This window comes from Brienomyrus brachyistius, chromosome 6 (genome assembly GCF_023856365.1).
Source record: "Brienomyrus brachyistius isolate T26 chromosome 6, BBRACH_0.4, whole genome shotgun sequence".
Lineage (NCBI taxonomy): Eukaryota > Metazoa > Chordata > Actinopteri > Osteoglossiformes > Mormyridae > Brienomyrus > Brienomyrus brachyistius.
The window spans coordinates 24133067-24159321 of NC_064538.1; the positions used below are offsets into that span (position 1 = coordinate 24133067).

The 26255-nt window shown below is 42.9% G+C and overlaps 1 protein-coding gene across 2 annotated transcripts; it reads left to right on the top strand.

The window, feature by feature from the left end:
- Nucleotides 1-318: 318 nt before the first annotated feature.
- Nucleotides 319-15079, top strand: LOC125745078 (RING1 and YY1-binding protein B-like). 2 transcript variants are annotated; one of them, XM_049017562.1, is made up of 5 exons: nt 319-504; nt 1036-1161; nt 12498-12824; nt 12910-13002; nt 13529-15079. In XM_049017562.1, the coding sequence occupies exons 1-5, from the start codon at nt 479-481 to the stop codon at nt 13755-13757; spliced, it is 801 nt and encodes a 266-aa protein (XP_048873519.1). In that variant the 5' UTR covers nt 319-478; the 3' UTR covers nt 13758-15079. The 2 variants fall into 2 exon arrangements, with proteins under 2 accessions (XP_048873519.1, XP_048873520.1); XM_049017563.1 differs by lacking the exons at nt 319-504; nt 1036-1161 and adding exons at nt 1360-1380; nt 1519-1655.
- The last annotated feature ends 11176 nt before the right edge of the window (nt 15080-26255 follow it).

Sequence of the window (26255 nt, forward strand, 5' to 3'; positions counted from 1 at the left end):
ATAATAGTTGTTGGCGTTTTGTGGTTGTTTTTGTTTGTATGGGATGCGCTGAATCATTATAATAACCGAATATTTTAACGTTTTACTAATACTACTAATAATAAAAGTTACGTAGTCCCATAATGAACTTCTCTACATTCCTGAAATCACCTTCGCACAGCATGTCAGTCATGCAGAAGCGAGTCATGCTTATGCAGAAGTGCGGCTAAGGGCGGCGATGCGCGTGTTCTCGGACTCACGCACAGACTTATCGCTCACAAACCGAACTCGTTAATTACTTTTGGTTTATTTGGAGAGTTTTAAAGCGAGGCGGCTGCCGATTGGGTGCCGCGCGGTCACGTGGGCCGCAGCCTCGCAGCTCCGCTCCAGTCGGTCAGTCAGCCAGCTCACCTCAACAGCGGCTCTATCTGGATCCCGCACTATAGCTACGTTACAGAGCCAATTTTCTTCCTCTGGAAGACACTTTCTTTTTTCCACCATGGGCGACAAGAAAAGCCCAACAAGGTAGCAAAACTGTCTAGCTCAGGCCGTCTTCTACCATTATGACTTGATCCTGGGATATTTTATTGGCGTTTTAGGGCTGAAAATTGACTGTTTTCCGAAGGAGTTTCTCCCCTTTTCTTTCTCTTTTTTTGCCAGCCATGGCTAATCTCGAACAGTGCAGCTATGGCGGATTGTCTGTCTTTTATTCTGGCAAGCTAATCACTCTCAGACAAAAGGAAATGTGTAGCGCTTACGCATGGCTGTTTTTCAAAACCACTTCGGTTGCAGCATAAACTCGATCGAACGGTGACATTTTCGACGGCCGATCGCCGTCTTTAGCTCTCAGTTGCATGGCTAACGATGGGTCGCTTGTTATTGACATGGTCAATTGGGAGGTAGCTAGTCAATACAAATGCAAGATCGCTTGTGCATTTTTTTAGCCCCGGCACCTAGAGTTTGTGCGTTGCAGTGTGCGCGATTGAACGGTGCTTTTCGGCTATGCATCGTGTGCTTTGCCATGTTATTGACCTGTTGTTTTGTTGAATCCTCAAGGCCAAAAAGACAAGCCAAATCTACGGTAGAAGAAGGGTTTTGGGATTGTAGCGTCTGCACCTACAGGAACAGCGCCGAAGCCTTCAAATGCAGCATCTGCGATGTACGGAAAGGCACATCGACGAGGTATGGAGCCGTTTCGCCTGGCTACCTGCAAAAAAGGGCATCTCTTTATTTCCATTTTTTTGATTGGTTTGACACAGACTTCCCTTTGGTCGACACGTTCCTGGATGGAGGAGGCACGTATGGTGACATGTCGTCGCCATGCATGGTCCTGACTTGTTGATTTACGACGTTGCGGGCGTCCCTTTAGCTCGCTAGGTAGCCGCTTACCAATGGATGCAGGTGTGTGTCTGTCAGTCGGACGGCGGCAGCCGCATCCAGCCGCATTGTCGCCCCTGATCGTTCAAATGACAGACTAACTTTTTTGTAATACCGGCCTAACTGTAATTCTGTCACTATGTGCATTTGGACGGAGTACAGGCTGTCGGAATTTCGGCGAATTTCGGTGTGGCTCTCCCCCGATCATCCCCTGCCGTGTCTCCGGCGTCCCTCACGTTATCTGCTCGGCCGAAGGCTGCGCCTCGATCGCGGACGATTAGACGAGCTGCACCCCGAAGGTCAGGATGCATGTGAGGGCATGTAGTAGCTGGATGCCATTTCGGTGCCTGTCAGATATGAGAGACCTATGAGGTTTCTTGGGGGGGGGGGGAGAGAGACTCGAAATCAGAAATGTCATTAAGGCGGAGTTTTTATGTGTGTTTGCAGAGGAGGGGGTCTTGGAAGTGTGGAAGGTTTTTTTTCGTCATTTATTTATTACATATTTCTTGGACGCTGCCGATGATTTTTATCCAGCGCTGTTTTGTAGTACATGGGCCACGCCGAAGCTGCAGCTTATAAAGGCACAGTTCGGCTGAAGTCTGTTCCATATAAACCGGCTCCTCCGCACCTCCTTCACCGCTGTGCCAGGCAGGAGGAGTCGCTATTATAGGACGCCCAACTTCATTTGGGACAAAAGGCCTTTTCATTAAATGCGAATGCAACATTTCATAATATACATGTTGTCTTCGGTGCTTAAAATGAACCTAATTGCGGTTATTTGGACGCGTCCGGCGAACATCAGCTCAATTATTAAATGTCTATGTAGAGTCGAAACTGAAAAGGACGGAAACTCGCATTTATTTATTTGTTTATTCATTTTGAGTTACTTGCTAATTTTTCTCGGTATTTCGCGAAAATGTTTCCACATTTCATTCCATCGGATTCTTTGTGAGAATTTTGTTTGAATGAAGAGCAGAATGTGTTCTACGGAGGAGAGCATTGGCTTGTTAGTAAGGCTTCTCTTGTCCAAACAAAGGAAACTGATCTCTGACTTGTTTTATGTGTGTTTATAAGGACTAGTAATTGTAGTTTTCAAAAACAGTAAATAGATGTAGCCTTGAAATTTGTTTTGAGATGCATATTAGGCTTAATAGTTAACCATCATGAATAAACTCAGCAGTGAAATTCTTTGCCTTTTAAGTGAGGCTACATTCAACAAGTATTTATTTAGTACAGAACGGATTTGTCTCTGTTAGTGTCCATAGGTCATTTGCTCTTGTTCGAAGTTCCTCTTGCAGTTCTGGGGCTGAATGTACTTCATGTTGCTCCTTTTATCCAGAAAAAAAAGTTGTATCAACTGTTACAGTTACTTGCTTGGTACTTAATACGTTTCTGGATTTATGTTTATGCACTTTATGTCTGGATTATTGTTATGAAAGTAAATTTGAATGTGGTAGTCCTGCATACTCATTGATTTCAAGAGTTATCTATTTCATTAATGTCACATGTCCAACACTTGTAATGCAGCCTAACTTTTTCAGTTAAACTTTTATTCGCACTATTAAATCATTTGGTATTGTTGACAGGAATTTTGCATTGACCCACACTAAGTGCTTTTCCAGTGCACATGGTACTGTACTTTGGTACAGTACTTTCAGTACTTTACCTTTTCCATTAGGCGCTTTCACACCGTCAGAACCTTTTTCCAGGACCAGGGATTTTTGTTGTGTTCATACCACAGGAACTTGAGTCCGATTCTAGTTTCCCGTAGGCTGTTCCAGATACCTTTTTTAGTACCTGCTCCAGATTAGGTACTACACAAACTAGTGGGGAGGTGCTTACAGCCAAAGCTTGCTAATTGGTTGACCACAAGCACCGGCACTAACTAGGATGTTACGTAGAAGTGCTGAAAAACAAATGTAGCAGAGCAAAAAATTGAGCAGATTGAATGATTTTTGTACCCCAATCATATTTAGTGCATCAGTTAATCAATTTTCTTTTGCTTGCATCTTCATATTTTTGCATTGGAAAATTAGATCGTCAACTTTTGTCTAATTTCGTTGATGGTGAAACTTGCTAGCGCTTAGTGGGATAACATAGGTTTTTATTCTGTGCAACACGAAAGATCGATGTGCTGGCCAGATTTCTTAAGAATCATGGACATGTCACGGGTCATATAGGTAAAATACAAATGAAAGGCTACATAACCAACAAAATGAATTATTTATCGTCCATTGTTTTTGCATGGCAGTGCAGTGTCGTATATTATGTGTGTTTGTGTAGCATAAAGGTCCCAGTTCGTGTTGTATAGAGTGAAAGTGACGCATGAAAGTTACAAAAGTTCTAGGCCCGAGACAGCCCAGGTACTTGTAAACAAGGACCAGGTTCCAGAACTTCGGTGTGGAAGCGCCTATTGGCTTCCAGTACAGGAGCGGTGTCAAACTCCAGTCCTGGTGGGCTGGAGCCTTGCACATTTTTAGGTTTCCCCTTGTTTAACACATCTGATTCAACTCCATGTGCTAATTACCACACACCTCTTGAGCTGAATCATTTGTGGTGGAACAGGGAAAGAACTAAGCAACATAGGGAACCACCCCCCCCCCCCAGGACTGGAGTTTGACACCCCTGCACTAGTGTATCAATACCAAAAATTCCAGAATCAAAAGTACCAAACTAGTTGGGGTACTTTTTTGGTTATTCGATACTATAGGGTGGGACTTGCAAACATGTTCATTGTTGATTGCTTATGCAAATAGCCTGCCTCTGAAACACAGTACAATCACCATCTTGAAAATAGATGCAAACTCAAAATAATGATAAAGTTTAAAATAAATATTATAATAATGTATACATGGACAAATGAAGCTACTACAGCTTTAATTGCGATCTACTTGGAAGAACCAGAAGATCTGTATGGCACAAGAAATTTAAAAAAAAATTGTATTTGCTACAATACACTAGGGCAGCATGATAAAAAAAAATTAAACCTCACAAGTATGCAATTTTGTTGTAATAAATATTGGAATATTTATAAAGTTAAAAGGAGTTCAAAATAAATACATTTGTCATCAATCCATTTATGACTGATTTTAACTGCAAGAATGACAATGATCCATGTAAAAGCAGTGTCAGTAGCCTTTAAACTGATTTTTTTAAAACCTGTAAGGCCTACTAGATAATCTTGAAATAACTTGAAATTTTAATGATTGTTTTTTCTTTTCTATGACAAAGTAAAAATGTTTTAAACTTAAAGCCTGCACATTGTAATGTCCATACAGTATAACGATATGAAAGAGCCTGATCTCAGATGAGCTAGTTGTCATGGTCCTAGCATTGTGCAAATTGCATATGCGTAACATGCGATGTTGGTGTTAATATCGCACATCGCCCAGCCCTATAATATACTATTGCCATTTTTCAAATTCAGCACAAAATACCCTGCCTCACGTTGCGATGTCAATCAGTGGCGGTACCAGTTTTTATGCAGTGGAAAACCAACACAAAGAAGTACTGTACTTTTGGTATTTGTTTGAAGTACCAAACGTACGACGACTGGTGCAGTGGAAAAGTGCCCATAGGTGTCCTATGTAGGTTGTCAACATTTAGGAAATGTTGCGAAATTGCCAGAAGTTGCGAAATTGCTATGGATTTTTGTGTTAAACATCTCGGCCAAGGGGACATTTGTGGTACATTTTTTCCTTAACGGGTTTGAACCAGCAGGAACTCGGTTGCAGAAATGCAGAGCTAACAACATACGTTAGTTCAACACATAGATCAGATGTAAAGGAATATGCAGCCATAAATGAACGTGAAAAATGTTCATCTGAAGAGCCAGCAAGAGGCAGCGCTCTTCGTGGCAAACTTTAGTTGTCCTTCAGAGTAGTTACCATTTTCCGTTTTGTGCAGGCAGCACTGTGCTTCATGAGTAGCTTTGTGTTTTAGGTGGAAACCTGGCTTTTTTTTTTTTTTTTTTTTACAGCTCACTACTTTGTTTAAATCATCTTGGGCTTGCAGAGTAATAGCAGCTGAAACAGTCAGCAGTTGTTTTTTTGCTTACCGTGGGTTTTTTTTGTCCCTCACCCCCATCATGGCAGACTTTGTGAATTGATGCCACTATTATTGTTACAGTTGTCAGTAATTACCACCTTTTAACCCTCCCAGCCCTGTTCTTAATGTATTAGAGGGGGCAGATCAATGGGGAAACTCGTGAATTGTAGGCGATGCGTAATTATAACCTGTGGTTGGAGTTATTGATGGGTATAATTGCAATCCAAATAAGTCAACAGTTAGTGTACTTTAGGGTTTAACTTTACGGTCATTTGCTTTAATCCATTATTCGTACTCCATTTTTCCTCCACCCACCTATTGATAAAATGTATTCCTTATGCCAGCATATCAAATGTGGTTGTACCTATGCATTAGCATTACTGTAATCCTACCATTGAAACCCTAAGACTTGAATTCCCTGTGCTCTCATTACTTTCAGTATGCATTTTTGAATATGGAAATAATGGTGAAAATGTATATGTACTCTATGTTCAACCCTCTGTTGAGGCTTGCATGGAGAAAGTGCTCATTCAAGTCACCTTCTGCTGATTTTGGGACCTTTTTGTTCAGGTGGGTTGCGGCAGTAGCTTATAAAATGTGGTAATTCAGTAGTCTTCAGTAAAATTGGCTTAAAGGAAGATGTGCTGCAGCAGGCCCACCAGCTTATAATGCTTTTGGAAATTACTCTCACTATGATTTGAGAGATGACAGCTGGGTAGTGTAGTTTTATGAACTTCTTGTTGGTGAGACGTCTTTGGAGAGGAGAATGTTTGCAGTATTTTTGGAGAAACTCCAGGGAAAATTGGTGTGTGTTGGTCTTCCTACCTAAATGGGGACCATCCATTCATTTCTATGGGAAATCACGATAACCTTAACCCCTACCCAGCCCTAACCTTAACTTTTGGCACTTTTACTTTTTTGATTGCATTCACAGATTTTTTTTTTTAATAAAACTGAGGTTATCCAAATGGGGACCTGAAGAAGTGTCCCCAAAAGTAAGGAAGTTTCAGGTTTTACCGCACTTTGGGGACATTTTGGTCCCCAGATGTGATCTATGCAAATCCACACACACACACGCTACAATTAGACAAAAACAGTGACCAGATCAGGGTCACTCATTCCCTGTCCATTATGTCCATTAAAAAGCCATGGTATAAAATAAACAGACTGCTGCTGATTTGTTCATAAATAAATATATCTAGATGCACAGTAGGTTATTTTTGTGCAAGTTTTTGTCTAATTGTGGTCAACATGATTGGCTGGTTTAAAAAAAAAAAAAATCATGTCACGTTATGTAATGATGGGGCAAAGAAGTTGGCTTAAAGGTTTAGTTGATTTAGAAGTTGTAGCTGCCACAGTACCCTTGAGCATCCTCCTGAACCTAAAATCTGACTGTCTGTCTTACCATGTCTATGACCAGTAGTGAGCCTTCAGCTACTGTGGGAAAGCAGAGGACACAAGGCAGGGGAATACCCAGGATGGGATGTCAGACCATTGCAGGGCTCGCACTTGGGCACAGTTGCTCTCTATGGGCAAGTTAGAAACACTGATTCAGCCAACCACACATTTTTGGATCGTGGGAGAAAATCTAAGTACCCAGAGGCTACCGACACAAAGACAGGAAGGACATGGAAATTCCACACTAACCAAGTCGGGGCGTGCATGGATTCAACCAGCATCAAATGTGTGTATAAATATCCACGCATTTGGATGCTTGAAGGTGTAATGTTTAATTTGCTGTCAATAAGAGTCTGCTTTGCAGACAAAGGAAATTGCATGAAAGATAATTTTTCAGTCAGATGATTGCCTGAGGACCCAGTGATTTGTCCTCAAGCAATCCGTTGGCTGCTGAGTCAGTGATATGAAAGTCTCTGTCAGACTTCTTTGAAAAGCTTTTGATTGATACAGCTGTCCAGCAATATTAGAATCCTGGGACTTATTTTGCTGAGCTGTAATTAGACCCCATTTGGCACATGGTGTATTGGTTCAGTCTTCTGCAAATGTACGCTGTGCTCTCCCCAGTCATTTCAAATGGCCTTTTACGATGAAAGCTGCACCACGTCAACAGCTTCAACTGTGTCAACAGGAACATTAACTTATTTTCAGCGATTAAGTGAAGCGATCCTGAGGCATTCGAAAGGAATATGAATAAGCACAGTGTCTGTTCGTTCTCCCATCTCGTAGCGCTGCTCCAGTGTGTTTCTGGCTGCTTCATAATGACTTCAACTTGCTTTGTACCTCACTTGGTACATTGCTATGTGTTTGAATCTGTGCAGCCACCAGGGATACCAGTTGTACATCTGGGGGTGGGGTGTAGTAAAATTTACATTTGACCCAGAAGCAACTGAGTTAATTTGTCATGTTTGTCCAGATTAAATGAGGAGGGAAAATCAATGCCCTGTAGCCTTCCCCCCTCATGCATTCAGTCACTATGGGAAATTTAGAGATATCAGTTCACGGAACTGCGTGTTTTTGATTGGCAGAAGGAAACCGTAGTTTCCAGAGGACATCCCTAAAAATTCAGAACCTGTTAGAACCACACACAGAGCCAGACCCAGGAATCAGACCCGCACTCCTAGAGGTGTGAGGCTGAAGTGTGACCCACTTAGCCGTTGCGTGCCCAGTTGTTTTTGCGATTCTTAGTGAAATGGATGTTTTGCTGGGGTATTTCTGGTTTATATGTTTTTCATTTTCTAAATTGACATGATGGTATACAGGTTTCATAAGGTCTGAGCACTCCGCAGTGCCTAATGAATATTTGAAATAATTATCCCTCACACCAAAAAAATCATGCAGATTTGGTTAATGTCACTTGGTGTTATTGCATCGGCTTAATCATTAAAGGTTAAGGATGCAGCATGCATTCCGCCTGCCATTTTCATCTCCAAAACACATGACCAACAAGTCAACCAGGTGTAGTCATGATCATCATCTGAGTTGGCCTGGAGAACAATTTCATTATATTTCATTAATTTCTGCATTACATAGCTCAAAAACCAAATCAAAACTCTGACGTAAGCAAGGAAGCTTCTCTCTTCACTGTAAACCAGGTATGAGATTTGCATGTCTGAAGCATTAATATGCACGTGTGATATTTGTCTTGTATCAAACTGTGTTAAAACTGAACTTACAATTACGCCTCACGTATTTCCTGGATGTAAACCGTTGGTTTGCGATGACTTTCCAGGAAAACTCGCAGCTGTGCCTGGACTGTTGGCTCTCTCAGCCCAATTGGCACCAGTGTGTGTGCTAAGCTAATAAATGGGCGCACTACAAGCATTGTTGGAACAGTCTTGCCGCTTGCAAGCTTTATGCAGAGTACAGAGGGAAAAGCTGTTGCTTAAGGGCTGGCCATCTCTTTCCTGCCATCAATGGATGCTATGCTGCCTTGGGCCCACAGGGGGCGTTGCCATCTGTGCAGTGAAATGCAGCTGCTGCTTGCTGCAGGTCTGTTGCCAGGCTCCACGCGCCGTGTGATTCCCAATCCCTGCAAGACTTTTCAGGTGGAATCTTTCCATTTCCGCTTTTTGTGGAGTCCCATCTAAGGAAGTTTTTCTCCTTGCTTTTTGCATAAACACTCGGTTTCTGGCCCGTGTGGCGGCGCTGGTGGCTGGCAGTAAAGTGGGTCACCTTGCTGCCTGCCTGGCACACTTGGCAGGCCTCTTCAGCTACTGGTTCCATCATCTGTTCTTTGGGGCCCCTCTTAAGTTGATTGGGGTCATGGAAGTCACTTCCTGCTTTGTTTTCCCTTGGCGATGTAGAAGGCCCTGCGGCCCTCTCGTCGTCGCTCTGCTGTGAGCACGCAGCCAGCCCTCTTGGCTGTGCTCACACTCCACAACCTCAGAGGATCTCTCCTCCGATAAAGTGTCTGAGGTCAGATCAAAAGGCAAATCACTGAAGTGGGACTGTGAATATCACCCTTTTGAATTGCTGATTTAATGGTGCAGCTTGATCAGCATAAAGCCACTCATTCATATGCTCATTTTATGTCTCTGCAAGGTGATTTACTACTTTGTGTGCTTTTCTGACTGTTAAGTGTTTTACTGGAGCCTTCCTTGTTCTCTTTTAGTGCCAGTGCACAGCAGCGTCTGTCCTGGAGCTTGACACCCCCTGGCCCTCAGGCTATAGTCATGTTGATAGCGAAACAGTCGGGAGTAAATCCTGTGGCAGTCCAAAGGGCAGAAAGGCGAATTCTGGAGGCAGATTTGTTATGAAAAGGTTCCATGTTCAATAACTAAGCAGGGAGAGAGGCTGTAGTATGCAGGAGGTTTTGGTCTGTAACTGCTACACCAACTGTTCTAGAGCTAAGGGATCGTGGCAGTTGTGCTTCACTTGGGAGGGGAGCAGCTTCTGCTCTGCCTCGTGACAGGGGTCTCCAAATATATCTTGTTTGGCCGCCATTATTGCAACATTTTTTAGATGATTTTTTTTTTTTTTTTTACCCTACTCCAGCTAAGCACTGAAATAAGTCGTAGTCATCACCTCTCAGGCAGACAAGGAGTTCATTTAGCTAGTGAGAGGGAGCATCCCCTTCAGTCCACATTCCCTGACCTGTCGGCTCGAGGTCGCTGGCGCGAGCAGGACAGGCACACCTGGTAGGTTCTCCAGGAAAGGCGTGAGGAAGCCATCAACGTGCTAGACAGCCAGAGTGGGAGCTGGAGAGCAGCCTGTCTGACCCTGGTGACCCCTGGTTGTTGTGCAGGAGAGGAGGGTGCTTTCAGTGCAACCGGGGGGCCTGAGTGCTGCTGGGGGTAAGGAGGGGGGTGGAGGGTGGCTGCTGATACTGATGATGCTGTCACTGTCTGACCTGCCTGCAGGGACCAGCTATCTCTCTCTTACTCACACACACGCACGTGCACGTGCACAATTCCACTGTACCGTTTTTAAATAGCTAATGCTACAATGATGGATCATTAACTTCTGATAAATCCCAGTACAGTGATGGGTTGTTATCTGTCATATAAATTTATTACAGGCCCTTACTGTACAATTATACCAACAATTAACATTTCATTATCTCATGTGCCTATAAATTGAAATGCTCTTATAGATTTTATATATTCATGAAATATATGACCTATAATTTTACAGTAATCACTTATTCAGATGTAAATCTTTGAAGCATCATAACTGGCTCATTTTTTTTGTCTGCATAGGTTATGTAGTCACTCTGGGGGGTCATAACTTTAATTGTATTCAGTGCGGTTTGTAGTGGGGTTCTTGCATTCGTGTGCCTTTATTTATGGCATTCTTAAATGGCATTCTGCATGACCTCCTGCACACTCCTTTGCTGGTCACTGACGGCACATCCTTGATCAGTCTGCCTTGTGACACTTCAGTCGTTTTCTGTTTTTCTGCTTTGTTCAGAGTAGGCTGGATAAGTACGCAGACTGATCACATGATGCTCACACTGATGACAGTGTTTACCTGTCCTGTCCATACCACGCAAATAGCCAGCATTTAACACAATAAAAAACACTTGGCATGACACCGATACAGCAGAGTATAAACTCCCAATGGAACTGTTTGACTTTCCTTAGTGTTTAAATTTAAATCCTGAAAAATATAATTAAATGCCCAGGTAATTTACCACATTCCCGACACAGACAGGCTCCCCTTGGAAACTGTTTACGGCTGTAATTACAGATTAGTTGTATTCCTTAGAAGTGGCACTTGCACAGGCAGATGTTTTTGTGGTGGTTCACAGCTGAGCCTCAGCCTGGACAGCTCCGTGCTTGACAGTCAGTGGTGGTTTTGTTCGAATGCCAGCGTGCAGTTTACCGAACCCGCAGCGCAGTACTGCCATCCAGTTTGCTGTGCCGCAGGGGCCTTCAAGGCTGGCCACTCAGCCAGGCGGGCCTGTGTGTATGTATTCAGTAAACTACAAAACAACCCTTGGCTGTATTCATGTAGCGAAACTGGCTGTATTTTAAGCTACCTATTTGGATGGAGTGCAGGACTCCCATTTGGTTGTACAGCACTTGGCAAAGTTGAGGGATTTAAGAAGCGTGAATTTGTATATTCTTGGGCACCCGAGCCCACTGGAATACGGTCGCCTGGCATGTGGGTATTTTTTTCCCACTGTCCAAAGACGGGTTACCTGCTGGACTGTGAGTAGAAGGTAGCAGGTTTAAAACTGCCTTCCTGCTGCTGTTCTGTTACACTGCAGTTGTGGATGAGCTCTGTGTCTCTTGAATCCAGCACTGACTATGTGTTGACCTGGTGTTGGGATGTGAATTAGTACTGTGAGGGTATTTTCTTTCCCTGCAGATTTATTGGCTCGCCTGTCTGCCCTCTGAGGTGTAAAGGCTCTACCCAGCAATTGAGCAGGTCCTCCTCCCCCCCCCCTCTCCCCGGGCCATCAGCGAGTCGCTGATTTGCTTGCGGACCAGTGTGAAACACTCTCGTCATTAGCTTTGTGTTGGGATTCAGAGGTTGGTAGGGGCCCTGTTGGCAGTCTGTCCTCAGTGTTTTTCTTGGACATTGTCTGGCTGAACCAGGCCCTCATTCCAGATGCACCGCTGTGCAGCACAAAGTCCACTGCCAGCGTATGAATGGAAGGATGTGGTATCAAGGGCTACTGGTCATTATATCAGCTGCAGATGTGATTGTGCAAATGGCTTTTTTGGTGTTATTTATTCTGTCCGTCGTAAAGATTGTTTTTGAAGGGCTGAAGGATCCTTTTACCGCTACACAAACTTCCCTTTTTTGCGTGTAAATGCTCGTGTGAGTGAGTGCATGTATCTGTGATTTCGTGTACCTGTAAGAGCCAGCAGGGGGCAGGTGTGCACAACTGAGTGAAGCGCTCTATTCATTGATAAACCTGCTCCCTAATCAGATAAGCTGACATCAATGATATGCCACTAATGTCTTCCTCTGTGACACCCCCCCCCCCCCCCCCCGTAATAATGAGATTACAGTGTGACTGAGGTCTGCCTGTCAGCACGTATATCTGGGAGCTCTGCACCGGCCTTGTTCACCCCTGTAAGAGGCCCGAGCGATTCCCTGCTGCAGCTCAGAGTCAAAGGGTCACAGGTTATCTCACCGCTTCACCTCGTCTTCCTAAGCTGGGGTTTGGTTTTTTGTTGCCCCAGGAAACCCCGGATCAACTCTCAGCTTGTGGCCCAGCAGGTGGCCCAACAATACGCCACCCCGCCCCCTCCGAAGAAGGAGAAGAGGGAGCGAACTGAGCGGCCAGAGAAGGACCGGCAGGATGCCGATCGGCCCGATGGGGTCCACCCGGACGAGGAGGCGCCTGAGCGGGTTCACCCTGACGTGGAGTGGTCTGATGGTATCCGTCCCGAGGCCAACCAGGTCCACCCAGACGAGGAGAAGCTGGAGATGGAGAGGCTCGACAAAGAGAAGCCGGACAGAGAAAAAGACGTCACTCCCACCAAAAAGACCAGTGTCAAAAAGACAAAGTAAGTATCCAGACCGAGCTGCATTTTAAACGTCGATGGTCCCTGGGGGTTTCACCAACACCCACTCCTCTGCTGTCCCGCCTAGACCCAAGTCAGACACGCACCAGAGTCCCCCTAGTGAAAAACACAGTGTCCGGTCAGGAAACTCGACGAAGAGCAGCAACTCTCGCATTTCAAGGTAACCCTTTCTGTTCTTTGCCCTTAAGTGGCTCATGTCAGCATATGTCTGTGTGTGTGTCTGTTTGTGTATGTATGGTGTATTTGTGTTGTATCTTTGTTCCTGTGTGTTGTCTCCCATTGATTTAGCTCACATTCTGCCTTAGCTTTTCCTCATTTATGTCCTCCAGAAAACCCATTTCTTTTATTAATTGAATTATTAATGAGTTTGTCTCCTGGCTTGAATGGAGCGGTAAACTGCCGGCCGGCTCTGTGTAGTGTGTCATTGTGTCTCGTTATGAGACTCTTCTTCGTGTTCATCCAGTGTCAGCTTGCTCTGTGCAGCATGTCACCATCAATACATCTCGTTACGAGCCTCCTCTTCGTGTTCATCCCGTTCCGACTTGCGCCATGTAGCATTTCATTGTCAATATGTCTCGTTACGAGCGCCTCTCTCCATCTTCATCCTGTGCCGACTCGCTCCGTGTAGCGGGTCATCATCAGTACATCTCGTTACAAGCCTCTCTGTCCATTTTCATCCCATGCAGGCCGAAGCTGAAAAACGTAGACCGGAGCACCGCCCAGCAGCTGGCAGTGACAGTGGGCAACGTGACCGTCATCATCACGGACTTTAAGGAGAAGACACGCTCCTCGTCCACGTCTTCATCCACGGCGGCGTCCAGCACTGGATCAGAGCAGCAGCAGCACAGCTCGGGGTCTTCCCGGGCCTCTACCCCTAAAGGGCACCTCTCCACGGGGCACGACGAGTCCTTCTGAGACCTGGCGTCCAGCTGGAGGAGTGGGCAAGCTGTGTAAGGAATGCAAATGCACTTGGACGTGCAAGCCCCTCCCACCCGCGCCTGTCGCCCGAGGGAGTCCGGACACTAACCCATTCCGTAATTTTAACACGTTTTCCCCAAGGATCCTTTGTAAATGAATGTGTTGCTGAATCAACGTTTCTTATGGAAGAAATTTTTGCTCTGCAGTTTCCATGTACCTTTTAGCCATTTTAACCTCCCGTATTTGTTATTTATTGCTAGTGGCAATTGTATATTTAGCAACAGTTTTCATTCTGTCCAGACATTTTCCTAGTAGCAGTTTTTGGCTTCTACCCCTACTTCGGCCCACTGTCCTACACGCACATGCACACACAGACACGCACGCACACACACACAAAGCAATTCCTGCATCTTGACATGATGCCTCAACGGGACCCACTGTGAAGAATGGGACCATCCATCCATCCATCCATCCATCCATCAGTCCTCCCTCTGAAACTGCCAGTAGCATAACGCTGACACCCAGGAGCAAAAAGAAGTCCTTGTCTGCACTTATTCCCCCCACCAATTATCCACAATACAGACTCAACCTTTCCAAACCATGGTGGGGGGCTTTCAGAAGCATCGGTCGGTTTGGCGTTCCAGAAGGCACTGAAAGACGCTTCACACGCGTAGCTTCAACGACGGCAGCGCTGCAGTTACAGACAGGACAGAAGACGTGCTGGAATCGCGAGGGGGGTGGGGTATGTAGTTTAATTACATACCCGAATTTCACGCTTCCCAACTGTGACTCTTGGAGTATCGTGGTGAATCGACTCATGCTTGCGTCACAGCCATCTGGTTCTTTGCCCCATCCTCTTTTCTTTTGAGATAGATCGGCTGTCCCCGGCCGAGTGATTTATAGGTGCAAATATTTCATTGTTTTTGCTGGTGCTGATGGGACAAATAGCTGGGCAGCTGAAGAGGAGGAGGAGCTGCCGTTCCTTTTATTGTCATGGAGATACATGTTTTTTTTCAACTCCATTATCTGAGTGAAGGCAACTGAGATTAGTCAGACTGAATTACAATGTTTAATTCACGTATTTTTTCCTCCCCTCACTACTATTGTATGAAATAAAATGTTCATATCAACAGGTGATAAAATAACACATTACCTTTGAATTGTATTAGACTTGTATAAGTAATACAAGTGTTGTAAATGATATGTTAATTTTATTTATTGAAGGACCAAAGGAATTTAATATGGTTAAATGGAGAAAATTGTTCAATTGTGTGATATAAATCAATTTTAAATAAAGAATATACATTTAAATGGTAAAACTTGTTTGTTTTTGTTTTTTGGGGGGGGAGAGGGAGTATGTCTGGGAAGTTATTCTTTCTGTGGAGGATATGAGAAATGCAATCCCGTGTTCGTGTGTGTAGTGTAATTACCATTTAAAAGTATCAGCCGAGATGTCAGTTCAGCATTCAGAGTAAACCACATGTGCATTAGGTCAGACCATAAGCCCAAATGTAGTTCATGTTCTGCTTTGCTTGTTACTGGCCCTGTAACATCAGGAAATCGCCCCCCCCCCCCCAAAAAACAGGGCTTCCCAACCTTTCTGTCCATGTCTTAAAGTGGGGGTGGAGAGGTCATGGATCAAGGACCCTGTTCCTGGTCTGGTGTTCCTGGTTGGTGCTGCTCATGTTTCACTGGTGAGTATGCAGATAAGCTGGAGAGCACACAGTATGTCGGTTTCTTCATTTTTCTTCCCGTTACCCAGTATTTTGCATGTTAGATATTGATAGAGCTGCAAATTGCTGTGTATGCATAGACAGCTTGCATTTGCACATCAAGTCTTGTCCTGAAATGGAATGCAACTCATTTAAAAAAAATTAAACTTAACGTATAGGGGAAAATGCTAATGTCTTGTTATATACAGTATGTCCTGTCTTGGTCCTGTAACGTGAGGTTTTGCTTTGTGAAATTTAGTCTTGTCTATCCTCACTATCCAGCTAAAAACTTGCATCTCCAAAATTCCATTATTTTAGGAAAACAACTTCACAGGATAAACCTCAGACGATGTAAGGAGAAACCCTTCGCTTCAGAAATGGAAACCTATCTATACACAGCCATCAGTTAACGCTTTAATATTTTAAATGGATTATCATCAGCAAGGCAAATATGCATCTTGTTGACACTGACTTATAATCAACTGGCAATATAATCCATACAAATGGCCATTGCAAAACATAAATAATACTAACATACATAGTATTTAAATAGATGCCTTCACAGAACATCTTTTCATTGGTCAGTTGGATGTCAAACACTATCTATTGACGGCAGAGAATGAACAGAGAAAAGTCGCAATTGTCAGTAAGTGGACATATGTAGTTTTCATCTGACTTCATGGTTTTCTAATAGACAGTATTAAATTATTTTTTTAAATGACATTTTCCTGTAGACAATGGTTTCTTATGGTCTGTCTCATATGCATGCAGTCTGGTTTATTGTGGACAGCGAGCATTAACCTTGAAATTCCCTCTCATTTCTCTAAAGGGGAATGGGGGGACAGTAGGAATTTGGACAATAGCCAGCTTTATGAAAGTTCCTTCTCTGTGAAAAGCCTTTACTTCTGATGGCACAAAACAATTAAAGAAAAAGTCATAAGAAGACAGAGAAAAACAACAGGTTTTTTTTTTACTGCAAAATACAGTTGGTGGGTTAAAATAAAGCAACATCCCTGGGGGTCTGTGGAACCAATCCAGATCCTGTGGGACGCACCAGTGGTTTCTGTGCTGTGAGAATGGCTGAAGGGCCATGAATAGGGCCCTCAGTCAAGGTACGGGGCTGCTGGCACGCAGCCCGTTAAACCAGTGATGGATACATGTAGAGATGGATTTCTTTGAAGGGCTCAGCCTCTGAATGGCCACCTCCTCTGATTCAATCTCAGGCTGCCCTGGGGGCTCCCAAGAGCCATTCTTCTCAATGGGTTTTAGCGCGACACTCATTTAGCACATAGCTGTTGGGTCCTTCCTCTTGCAACCTACATACCTAAGAAAGAAATTGCAGCGGAATAGACAGACGATTCACATCTGCAGATCAGAGAAGGATCATTTAGCTGGGCCACTGAACGGATTTCTTTTCCAGCACAAAAAATGGATTTCACCACATTGTTCCAGCTGTAAAGCTATATTTAAATTGTTGTTTGTTAAAAAAGGTATAGATAATGAATTATGTGGCAACCGTAAGTTATGTTTAAGTGAAAGTTTCTCACTTTGATTTGGCCATCTGCCAAGTGGGAAATGTGCAAAGTTTCATGGTTTCATGAGATGCTTCTTAAAACTTGCTGATGTTGCAGTGTTTGTTGATGTCTCAACAACGTGACAGCCATGAAACCCCATGCTGGAATCTTGTATGTTTGCTGATGGCCTGGTCTGGAAACTTCATGAAATCCAGAGGGATATGTTTAGGATATTCCAGGTATTTCCTTACACATTTAAATAGTTTGTGCAGAATAGTACATGCAAATGTCAGTTGCATGAAATTTACATTAACCGCTGTGCATATGCGTGTGTGTGTGTGTGTATATATATATATATATATATATATATATATATATATATATATATACACACACACTTCTATAATGTGTGTGTAATTATAACTATCAATCAATCATAACTATTGAAACTGAAACAAATAAGGATCAAACAGATCCGTACATTATTCCACCAATCAGGTTCACGGGCAGAAACATTGTCCAAAAATGGAAGTTAAATGGAACGCAGTTACACAAAAACATATATGTAAAAATTATTTTATGCCAAGTAGGACTCAAACTTCAGTGCCAAGAATCTGCAAAAATGTTTGGCTGGTACAGGAATAGTTGTTCACAACTACATAATGCAGCGTACAATACCTAGTGGTCTGCATACAGGGTTGAAAGCAGTTTCTGCAACCTCACAAAAACTAATACTTAATGAATGCATGTAAAAGGCTAAGTATGCCCGAAGCTTTTTGGAACAAATTGTTTTGGGTTGATGAAAAAAGAAAATTGAATTATTCAACCATAACTGCAGATATATTTGGAGAGAGATTGGTGAATCATTTGAAGAAAAGAACACATTTCAAGTGTGTGGGTGGCTCTAAAGCTTTGGAGATGTGTAGCAGCCAGTGGCACAAGAAGCGCTGCTTGGATGGAAGGAAGAATGGATTCAAGTAAATTTCAGTAAATCCTATAAGTAAATGTCCACAGCTGGTTGAGAGAATCTGAATTGGACACTTCAGAAGGACCAGTACCCAAAATTCACATTAAGACCAACTGTGATGTATTTATGGGAAAGTTGGATGAATGTTTTGGAATGGGCATCAGCCCTCAAACCTCATCTGTGGTGAGATCTCTAACATGCAGGACACACAAGTGTATGTAAGGTATTGCAGTTATGTGTGGAATAAAAGACGATGAAATTCCAAAAGCAAACGCTGGCTACAGGAAGTGTTGGAAAGATGTTCATCTGCTGGAAGAATGTGTCATGAAATATTAGCTTCCAAGAGGTACCCATGTGCAATTTTATTAACTGCAAAAAAATGCTGTTTTATTAAGCAACATCTCGTGTCTGACTTTATGCCATGTACAGGTTAGTTAAAACTCTCTACAGATTTATTGAAATGCATTTTAAACCAGGGAGGGCAAACGTCTGCATGCTACTGCATTTGAAGAGACATGCAGTAGGTGGAGAAGTGCAACGTGCTACCTCAGTCTGGCCAGATCTTTGCTTCACGTGCAGGTTTTCACCACTCCATCCCTCCACAGGGACAAGAGCTCCCAATAAAAGTCACGATAAAGAATTTACGGGCCCGACCGGTGAAGAGCTCACAAAATGGAACTGTAAATCTTTTCTCAAGAGTCTTACCTCATTTTTCCGTTTTGGCCTTTTACAGCTGGTTTGTGTTTTTTTAGGTCCATTCCAACAGCTGGCCAGAATCAAAAGGAAACACTTGGCCTTAAGTAAACCCATACTTTCTCCGAATGCTCTGAAATATTAAGCATTTTTGAGTGTAGATTAGTGGATTAGTATTCCCTGGGTGAATGGTCATTATTTCAAAGATTGGGGCAACATAGAAGAGCAAAATGCACATTGAACTAATGCAGTCAGTATGTGTCCTCATTCATTTCTGCTCTACCCTCACATATCCACAAAGGCCCCAATAACTTGCCTGCCCACCCATGGCATGTCTAATGAGACGCTTGTGAATTTATTATCATTGACGATTCATAATGTAATCTACCAACTTCATGACATAATTCTTTTTGTTTTCCATTTTCATTAGGAGCCGTAATTGCCTAAAATGTCATTTGTGTATTGACTGAATGGACAGATTTGTCCAATGGCCTCCTGGGAATCACATGCACTGATTAATGGGATGAATTTCTAATCCTCTTAATTTAACAATAGGCACTCTCTGAGAAGTGCTCTGTTCTTTACCACCATAGACCATTGCTCTTACTAATTACTATAGATTACTTTGTGCAGCTAGATGCAATTTGTAATCATACTTGACCCGTTCAGCAAGCCCCATTCATTATGCATGTAGTACTCTGTAGAGCTGCGTTGCTAATTGACAGGCAGTTAGCGCAGCTGGCTGCTGCTTTCTTTGTCTGACCAGTCATCTCCTGTCCCCAAGGCGGTCAACACTCACACATTCGCTGAGAAGTTAAACACCCTCGATTTGACAAGCGGCCCGCGTTTTCCTGCCGGCCCCCCTCATCACTTTACATGCGATGCTCATCCGGATGAATGCGAGGCGGTGGGTTTCTCTGGATACTGACCGTGCGGAAACATTGCTGACTCAGCAGATGCACTGGAAATTCCTCGAGATGTAGCTAAAACACAATTAAGATGTGAAATGGCTGCATGGCTTACCCGTCATTTATCAGAAAAAAGAATAAAACGAGGTCAAAACATTTAAGTTTCATTAATCTGCCTTTCTCTGCATAGCTTTCTTGGGGGAAAAAAATTGAATTGAATTGAAACATATTAAGGTCAGAATTATATGCAGACATAACCGTGGTTTTTCTCTCCCCTTAAATTACATCGTTAGAGTGACATAAATGCAGTGCTAGAATAACATCTGGTTAACCAGACCGTGCTGCACTATTCCGAATTAGATGCCCCGCAAATGTTCCCAAACTCCCCGGGATTAGGGGCTTATCCAATTTGGCAGTAGTGGCCTCAGTCCCGTCTTCACTTATTAGCACGATTGTCATCCTTTGCTGGGGACTCGTCATGCTTTAGCATTTTATTGGTTGGTTCCCCATAGGCATCCATTGCTTTTTTTTGTTTTTCAAAGGGGAAAAATACCATCCCAGTGAGGTTCGTTTGGTGTATTTTTAAATTAACGCTTGGTACTCTTTTTCATTGGTGTCACCTGCCCCCCAGGTCTCCATACCTGCTTCAGCTTCCACGCACTTATTCAATGTTTAAAACAAGCTGCTGATTGGACTCTTCCTCCCCAACCCCCATTTCCATCCGGGGATGGTGCAGCCTGGTGGCTGGAGGTTTTGTCTGGCAGCAGAAATGCTGGCAGGGACTTGGGCATCTGCTAGGGAGTCCAGCCAGCATGGCTGGAAAATCAGACCAGACACAGTGCGCCCAGTGTAAAGAGCTGTCTGAAGGGCCACTCAGAGACCCTCCCGATACCATGGACAAGCCACCCTCAGATGTGACCGAGCTGTGACATGTTGCATGCAATGGGCAGCTGCTCTGAATGCGATTTGCACTGCTGGGTCACAGTGGGTGTCTGCAGTGTGAATCTGTGTGTATGTACGTGTTTGGATTATGTTTATATTACATTGTGAGGAGCAAATGTTCCCCCTGAGTGTGATAAAAACCTGTGATTTTGACACTTTGGGGACCATTTTTCAGGTCCCCACACAGATCTGTGACTGCAATAAAAAAAGTAAGATTGCCAAAAGTATTTTGTTTGGTTACTTATGGTTAAGGTTAGGGCTGGGTAGAGGTTAAGGTTGTTATGTTGGGATTAGAGTTTTCCGCATAGAACTTAATAAGATTTAATTACAAACCTGTGTGTGTTTGTGTTTGGATTATGTTTACATAACCAAATGTTCTCCACAATGTGTGTGTGTCTCAGGAAAGCTGCTCTTTTTAGAGACCACAGTCGACTTCTGATGTGTCACCAGAAAGGTTCTAAACAGCACACGACTGCAGTCAGAAGCAGTTATTTTCTAGCTTAAAGCTGTTTTTTCCATGATACCAAAGTTTACTCTATAAGATGCTTATTCTTTACCTTCTCTTTATCCCAGTGTTTTTATTGACTGGACAACTAATAACAGAGTGACAAGAAACATTTTTTATTCCCTTTCTGCTTGTAGTAATTGTCTTTTTCAGTCCTGCATATTTGTTCTCACAGAAAGCTTGCAAATTTATTAAAAGCCCTAAAGCAGACAATGATAAAGATGGTTTCACTTATTAAAGTCATTACAAGCAATAGAGAAAACATGCCGTACAATGTTGGAAGCAGACAGGGCACCAGTGATACTGCTCATATTGCAGGGAAGCTATTCAACGTTTTCTCCTGGAAATACACACTAAATAATCGGAGACTTGAGCTGCCCAATGCATTAAGGGCTGGTATATTTTTAGAGTAAGAGGCATATGTATAATTTACTACAAAAATGTTTTAAGTGCAGGCCAACATTGAGAGACTTACTGGGAATGTGTCGTATGTCTGCCTGCAGGCACTGTGCCAGGCTGCTGTCGGCGCACCTCAGCTCACGAGTGTCACCGCGATCCTCGCCGCCATCTCAGCGCACGCGGGGCCGCAATCAGCGTGCTCCACGCCAGCTGGCACTGTCTAAACTTTGCATAATGAGCGTGCCCTGACAGAATGCTACCCCCCCCCCTCCACTCCTACCCCGTGTGGCGCTATTGTTCCTGCGACTGGACGGCCATGAGTGCGTGTCGGAGCAGTGCCGGAAACTAAAATGCCGCAACGGGGCTACATTTTTACACAGCTCTTGGTCACAGAGCAAAGGTTTCACATTGATGGCCTGTACTTTAGAAAATTATCAGTCACTAATGAAATATGTAATTTTCTAGGTATAGAAGTTTCTTCTTTACAGACATTGCATGAAAGGCAACTGACACTTGAACTCGAAGTTTTAGTGTTATAAGCTAGTATTGTCAGTAGGTGACATTTGGATTTTGGAGGTCCACCTGCACTTGTTTCTCTTTTCTTATATACGTGTCATTGGGGGGGGGGTGCACGTCACCTGCACCCACCCCTAACACAATAAGGCCTTCTGACAGAAGCCTGGCAAATTAGCTGCTGTGCCTGCAGCACATACTTAAACTGCAGGATATTCAATTACTAATTCAGAAATAAGACACTGTGGTGTTAATTTAAAGCCTTGGGGTTTCTTGCCGCCCCTGACACTCCACCTAACGATGGCTGCTTCCCTTTCATCAAGCCTGGAATTCCCAGCCAGTGTCGCCAAGGCGAGGTCCTCCTAAACCAGACCGACCTGATGTGGTGCAGGTTGGTCCAGGCACCAGTGGCTCCACTGCGCGGCACAGTGCTGCTGCTGCTGCTGCTGCTTACGCGCCGTTTCTGTCCCAGCATGCTTCGTTGGCATGGGAACCAGAGGATCCAGGGCTCTGGGGACAGAAGTTGTGTATTTTGGGGAAGGTTTGAATGCACCTATGAAAGTCATGTCGGCCCATGATGGAAGCAGAGCTGCCATTTTGCAATGTAAGTTTCAGCAGCACAGTGATTGGATGGGTGATATGACAGCCTCGCAGTTAGGGGCCTGTGAGCGTTTCCGCTGCCCACGGCGTCCCCTGAGTCAGCGTGGAATTTGTTCGGTCTTCCTCTGTCTCAGTACTACTCCTTTCCTTATACATTCCAAAAATATGTGATGAGAAACTGTCTCTAAATTGCCAATAGTGTGTGACTGTTGATAATGTGTCCCATCACGTCCAGGGTATCTCTTGCCCTGTGTCCTGTGCTTCCTGGCATAGTTACCAGGTTCACAATGACCCTGAATGTGGGTAGACAGTGTGGATGGCATGATGCCACTTTTTCTGATTCGATCCCGATATTAACATTCTGCTGCCTGTATCTGGCGATACTGATACCAATCTGATGTTTTTCCCCCTTTATCAATTTCTAAGCATTAATTAAATGAGATATTTGTATCATTGCAACTATCTACATTTAGTGTACTGGCATTGTCCAAGTGGCCGAATTACAAAACTCAATCCATACCCCAAAGAAGCATTTCTAGTCAAAAAGTACACATAAGTTTCCAGTACATAATATACCATGGAGCACAGATAAAATTTTTAGTTAGTAGTGACTGACCAAACTTTAGAAAAAATACACATCTGAAGTTGGTATAAACTTCTATAACTTTAAACATTACAACCCTCCTCCCTTCAAAAACATTTACAGTCACCAACACCATGGTATACTGCTCAGATAGTGTAATATTTATATTATACTAGAAGGACCAGATATCTAGATGTACTCGTATATAGAAATAAATACACAGTATCTCAGATAGACTGAGGTATACAGTAGGATCTTATGGCTCCAAATTCAGTTCTATGAGGAGCAGACCTGTTACAGTGCAGCATTAAGCTGACTGTCACCACTGTTGTTGTCATTATGTTATCTCAAGCCCAAACCAGTTCGCCTTGGGTCCTTTTAAAAATAAGATTGTACTACTTAGCGTATATTTTGGAGCAGACATGGCCCTGATTGGGCATTTGCAGACATTCGCTACACTTGAGGACACCGTGTACCAAATTGAATTTCTTGGTCACCAAGGAAACTGCAAGAAAGTTCTGAGAAAATGGAATCTCTACCTTCTGTTCTACTTTTGTGTTTAACTTTCAGTGTCATTATGTATGAATTTCTACAAAAAAAAAATATATATTCTCTTTTGAAAGCACATGCACACTCTGCACACAAATCAGGGCTTTGAAGCCCCCAGTGCTATCCACCGACCCCCTTAACACTGTCATGCTATTGCTGTTAAAAGGGCCACAATCATCAAAACACGGTGAAACTGAATATATATTCTATATTCGCTTCATCTGTACTGTAAAATAAAACAAACCAGGCTAAAACTGAAATTAAACAGAAGGGAAAAACTGTGGTTAAGTCGTTCAGGTTCACGGTGCGCATCTGCCATCTTGTGGTAAGAATCAGTCTTTTCACATCTTCCTCTCTCTCTGTCCTCTCGGCAACCGGACATTACCTGTCCACTAAGTTATATAACTGGATCAACATACTGAATCTTGTCTGTACTGTAAATGATAGGATGACTTCGGTATAATTAGTATATGATCAATTTGATTTTCAACATTTCTCATATTTTTCCATTTACTTTTTATAGGTTACAGTAGATGGCATTTGTTAAAAATCCAAATTGGATGCCTTATTTATTAATTTCATGTTTAAGGTAATCAAACGTTTAATGTTTACGTGTAAAAATGTTCTTGCACTTTTATATTTAATTAAAATGAAATCAAATAATAATTAGAGCTGTCATGATTACTCAATTAAACTCGATTATTAAAAAGCAATTAAATTTCCACTTCTCGATTACTCGGTAATATAGCAACGCAAATGAAGAGCATTCTAAATAAATAGCCCAGATAAAGAGCGAAAGCATCATTTGTGTGGAAGCACTAGATGTTAAAAGCGAATGAGAATGTAGTCGGCTGTCAGTATTGCAAAGCAGAACTTAAATACCAGCCGGCACGACCACAAATATATCTTAAAAGAAGATACTCAGGTTTAGACGTTCATGCGAGGTTAGACATATGTATGTCTGGTTTAGCATCTCGAGGTAGCTTAGTCTCTTTATGTCACCAGTTTGACAAATTATTTAGCCTTTTATGACTGCTATATGTCAAAATAATCGCTGCTAAAACGAAGGTTAGTCTTGTCCCTTTTCTGCATCATTTTACATATTATGGTACATAATAGCCAATTAATATTAATTGTTTTTTGTTAACATGCTGTGTTCACCCTGCAATGTGTGATCGGTCCGTGCCTTACACCAACCGCTATGTATACATTATATTATATAATATACAACTGATTCCTCGATGATTCCTCAGATTAATCAGTAGATTACTCGATTATTGATGTAATCATAGGGGCAGCCCTAATAAAATAATTAGGGTCAGGTATTTAAAGAATTTAGCATTCACTGAACTAATTTCAGCTTTGCAGAACATAAATCTGGGTTGTCAAAGTTTGACCAGTTAATGCCTATTTGTCTGGGAAATAAAGCTATTTATGTTGAGTTCCATGTTTATAATTTACTATGATTTTTTAATGCATGGTATTGTTTTAAGCATTGTGAGGAATCTGTAGTATCCATCTTTACAATGGCAGGCTTTTCACCAGGATCCTGTCTTTAAAGCCCAACAAATGGCTCTGCAGTTAGCAAAGCACGCCCTGGCACTACGACCCACCCCTCATCATTTCCCAAGGAGGGACTCGTCATAGAAGCCATTGTCCTGCCAAAATTTCTCCAAAATCGAGGCATAAAATCCTGCAGGAAGTCCCAGTAGACTGTAAGTCACTATTTTGTGGACTTCTTCTTTGTCTCAACTGATATTAGCATTTCCAACTCTGGCATTAGAAAGACACGGATTAGAAATGGGAGACAAGTCAAGAGAGAAACTGCTGTTCACCAAGATGACCATGAATACTTCTCTTAATCTTAGTAATAGCAGGTTGTATGATCATCAGCACTCAAGCAACAATGTTCTATGGGAAGTTTCCGATTATGAAACCACATTTGGATGTCAAAACCTCGTACCAATGAGGTTCCAGCGAATTCTCAGGTCATCCCTCCATGAGATGATGATGAGGTGTAGTTGGGTCATACACCAAAACAATGATCCAAAATGGCACTGAAATAATGAGACAAGGCCTAAGACTTAAAAACCTACATGTGACTGTAGTCCGGTAAGGTAGTATAACCAATTAATGAGTGTAAAGTGGTGATTAAGAATTTCACTTGGTGTGCTGAGAGGTGTATAACCTGACACTTTATTAGTAGAGACTATTTAGGAGTATTTGTACTTGATATCCAGTGTTTACTGCAGATAACATGTGGTGTTAAATATACAAGCATGCAGAAAATCAAACAGGATGAGCAATTTTTGTGGTACTGTATGGTGCCTGCAGTATCTGTACAAGACAGTCACACACCTGGGTGGGTTCAGTTTATTTTTAATCAGAAGTTTACAAGTTCATTCTACACATGTTACTCTACTCAGGGATTCTGCTCACGAGTAAGAAAGTTCTTCATAGCAGCTTAACAGGAACCATTTTAACCACTGCTATGAATATTCAGGTATTTGGAGAGGTATTCACTTCCTTTCAGTAGATATCCAGGAACGCAGATCAACTGGTAAATCGAGATCGTCACCTTCCAGCTCAGCTCCCTCTTCGCCATGACAG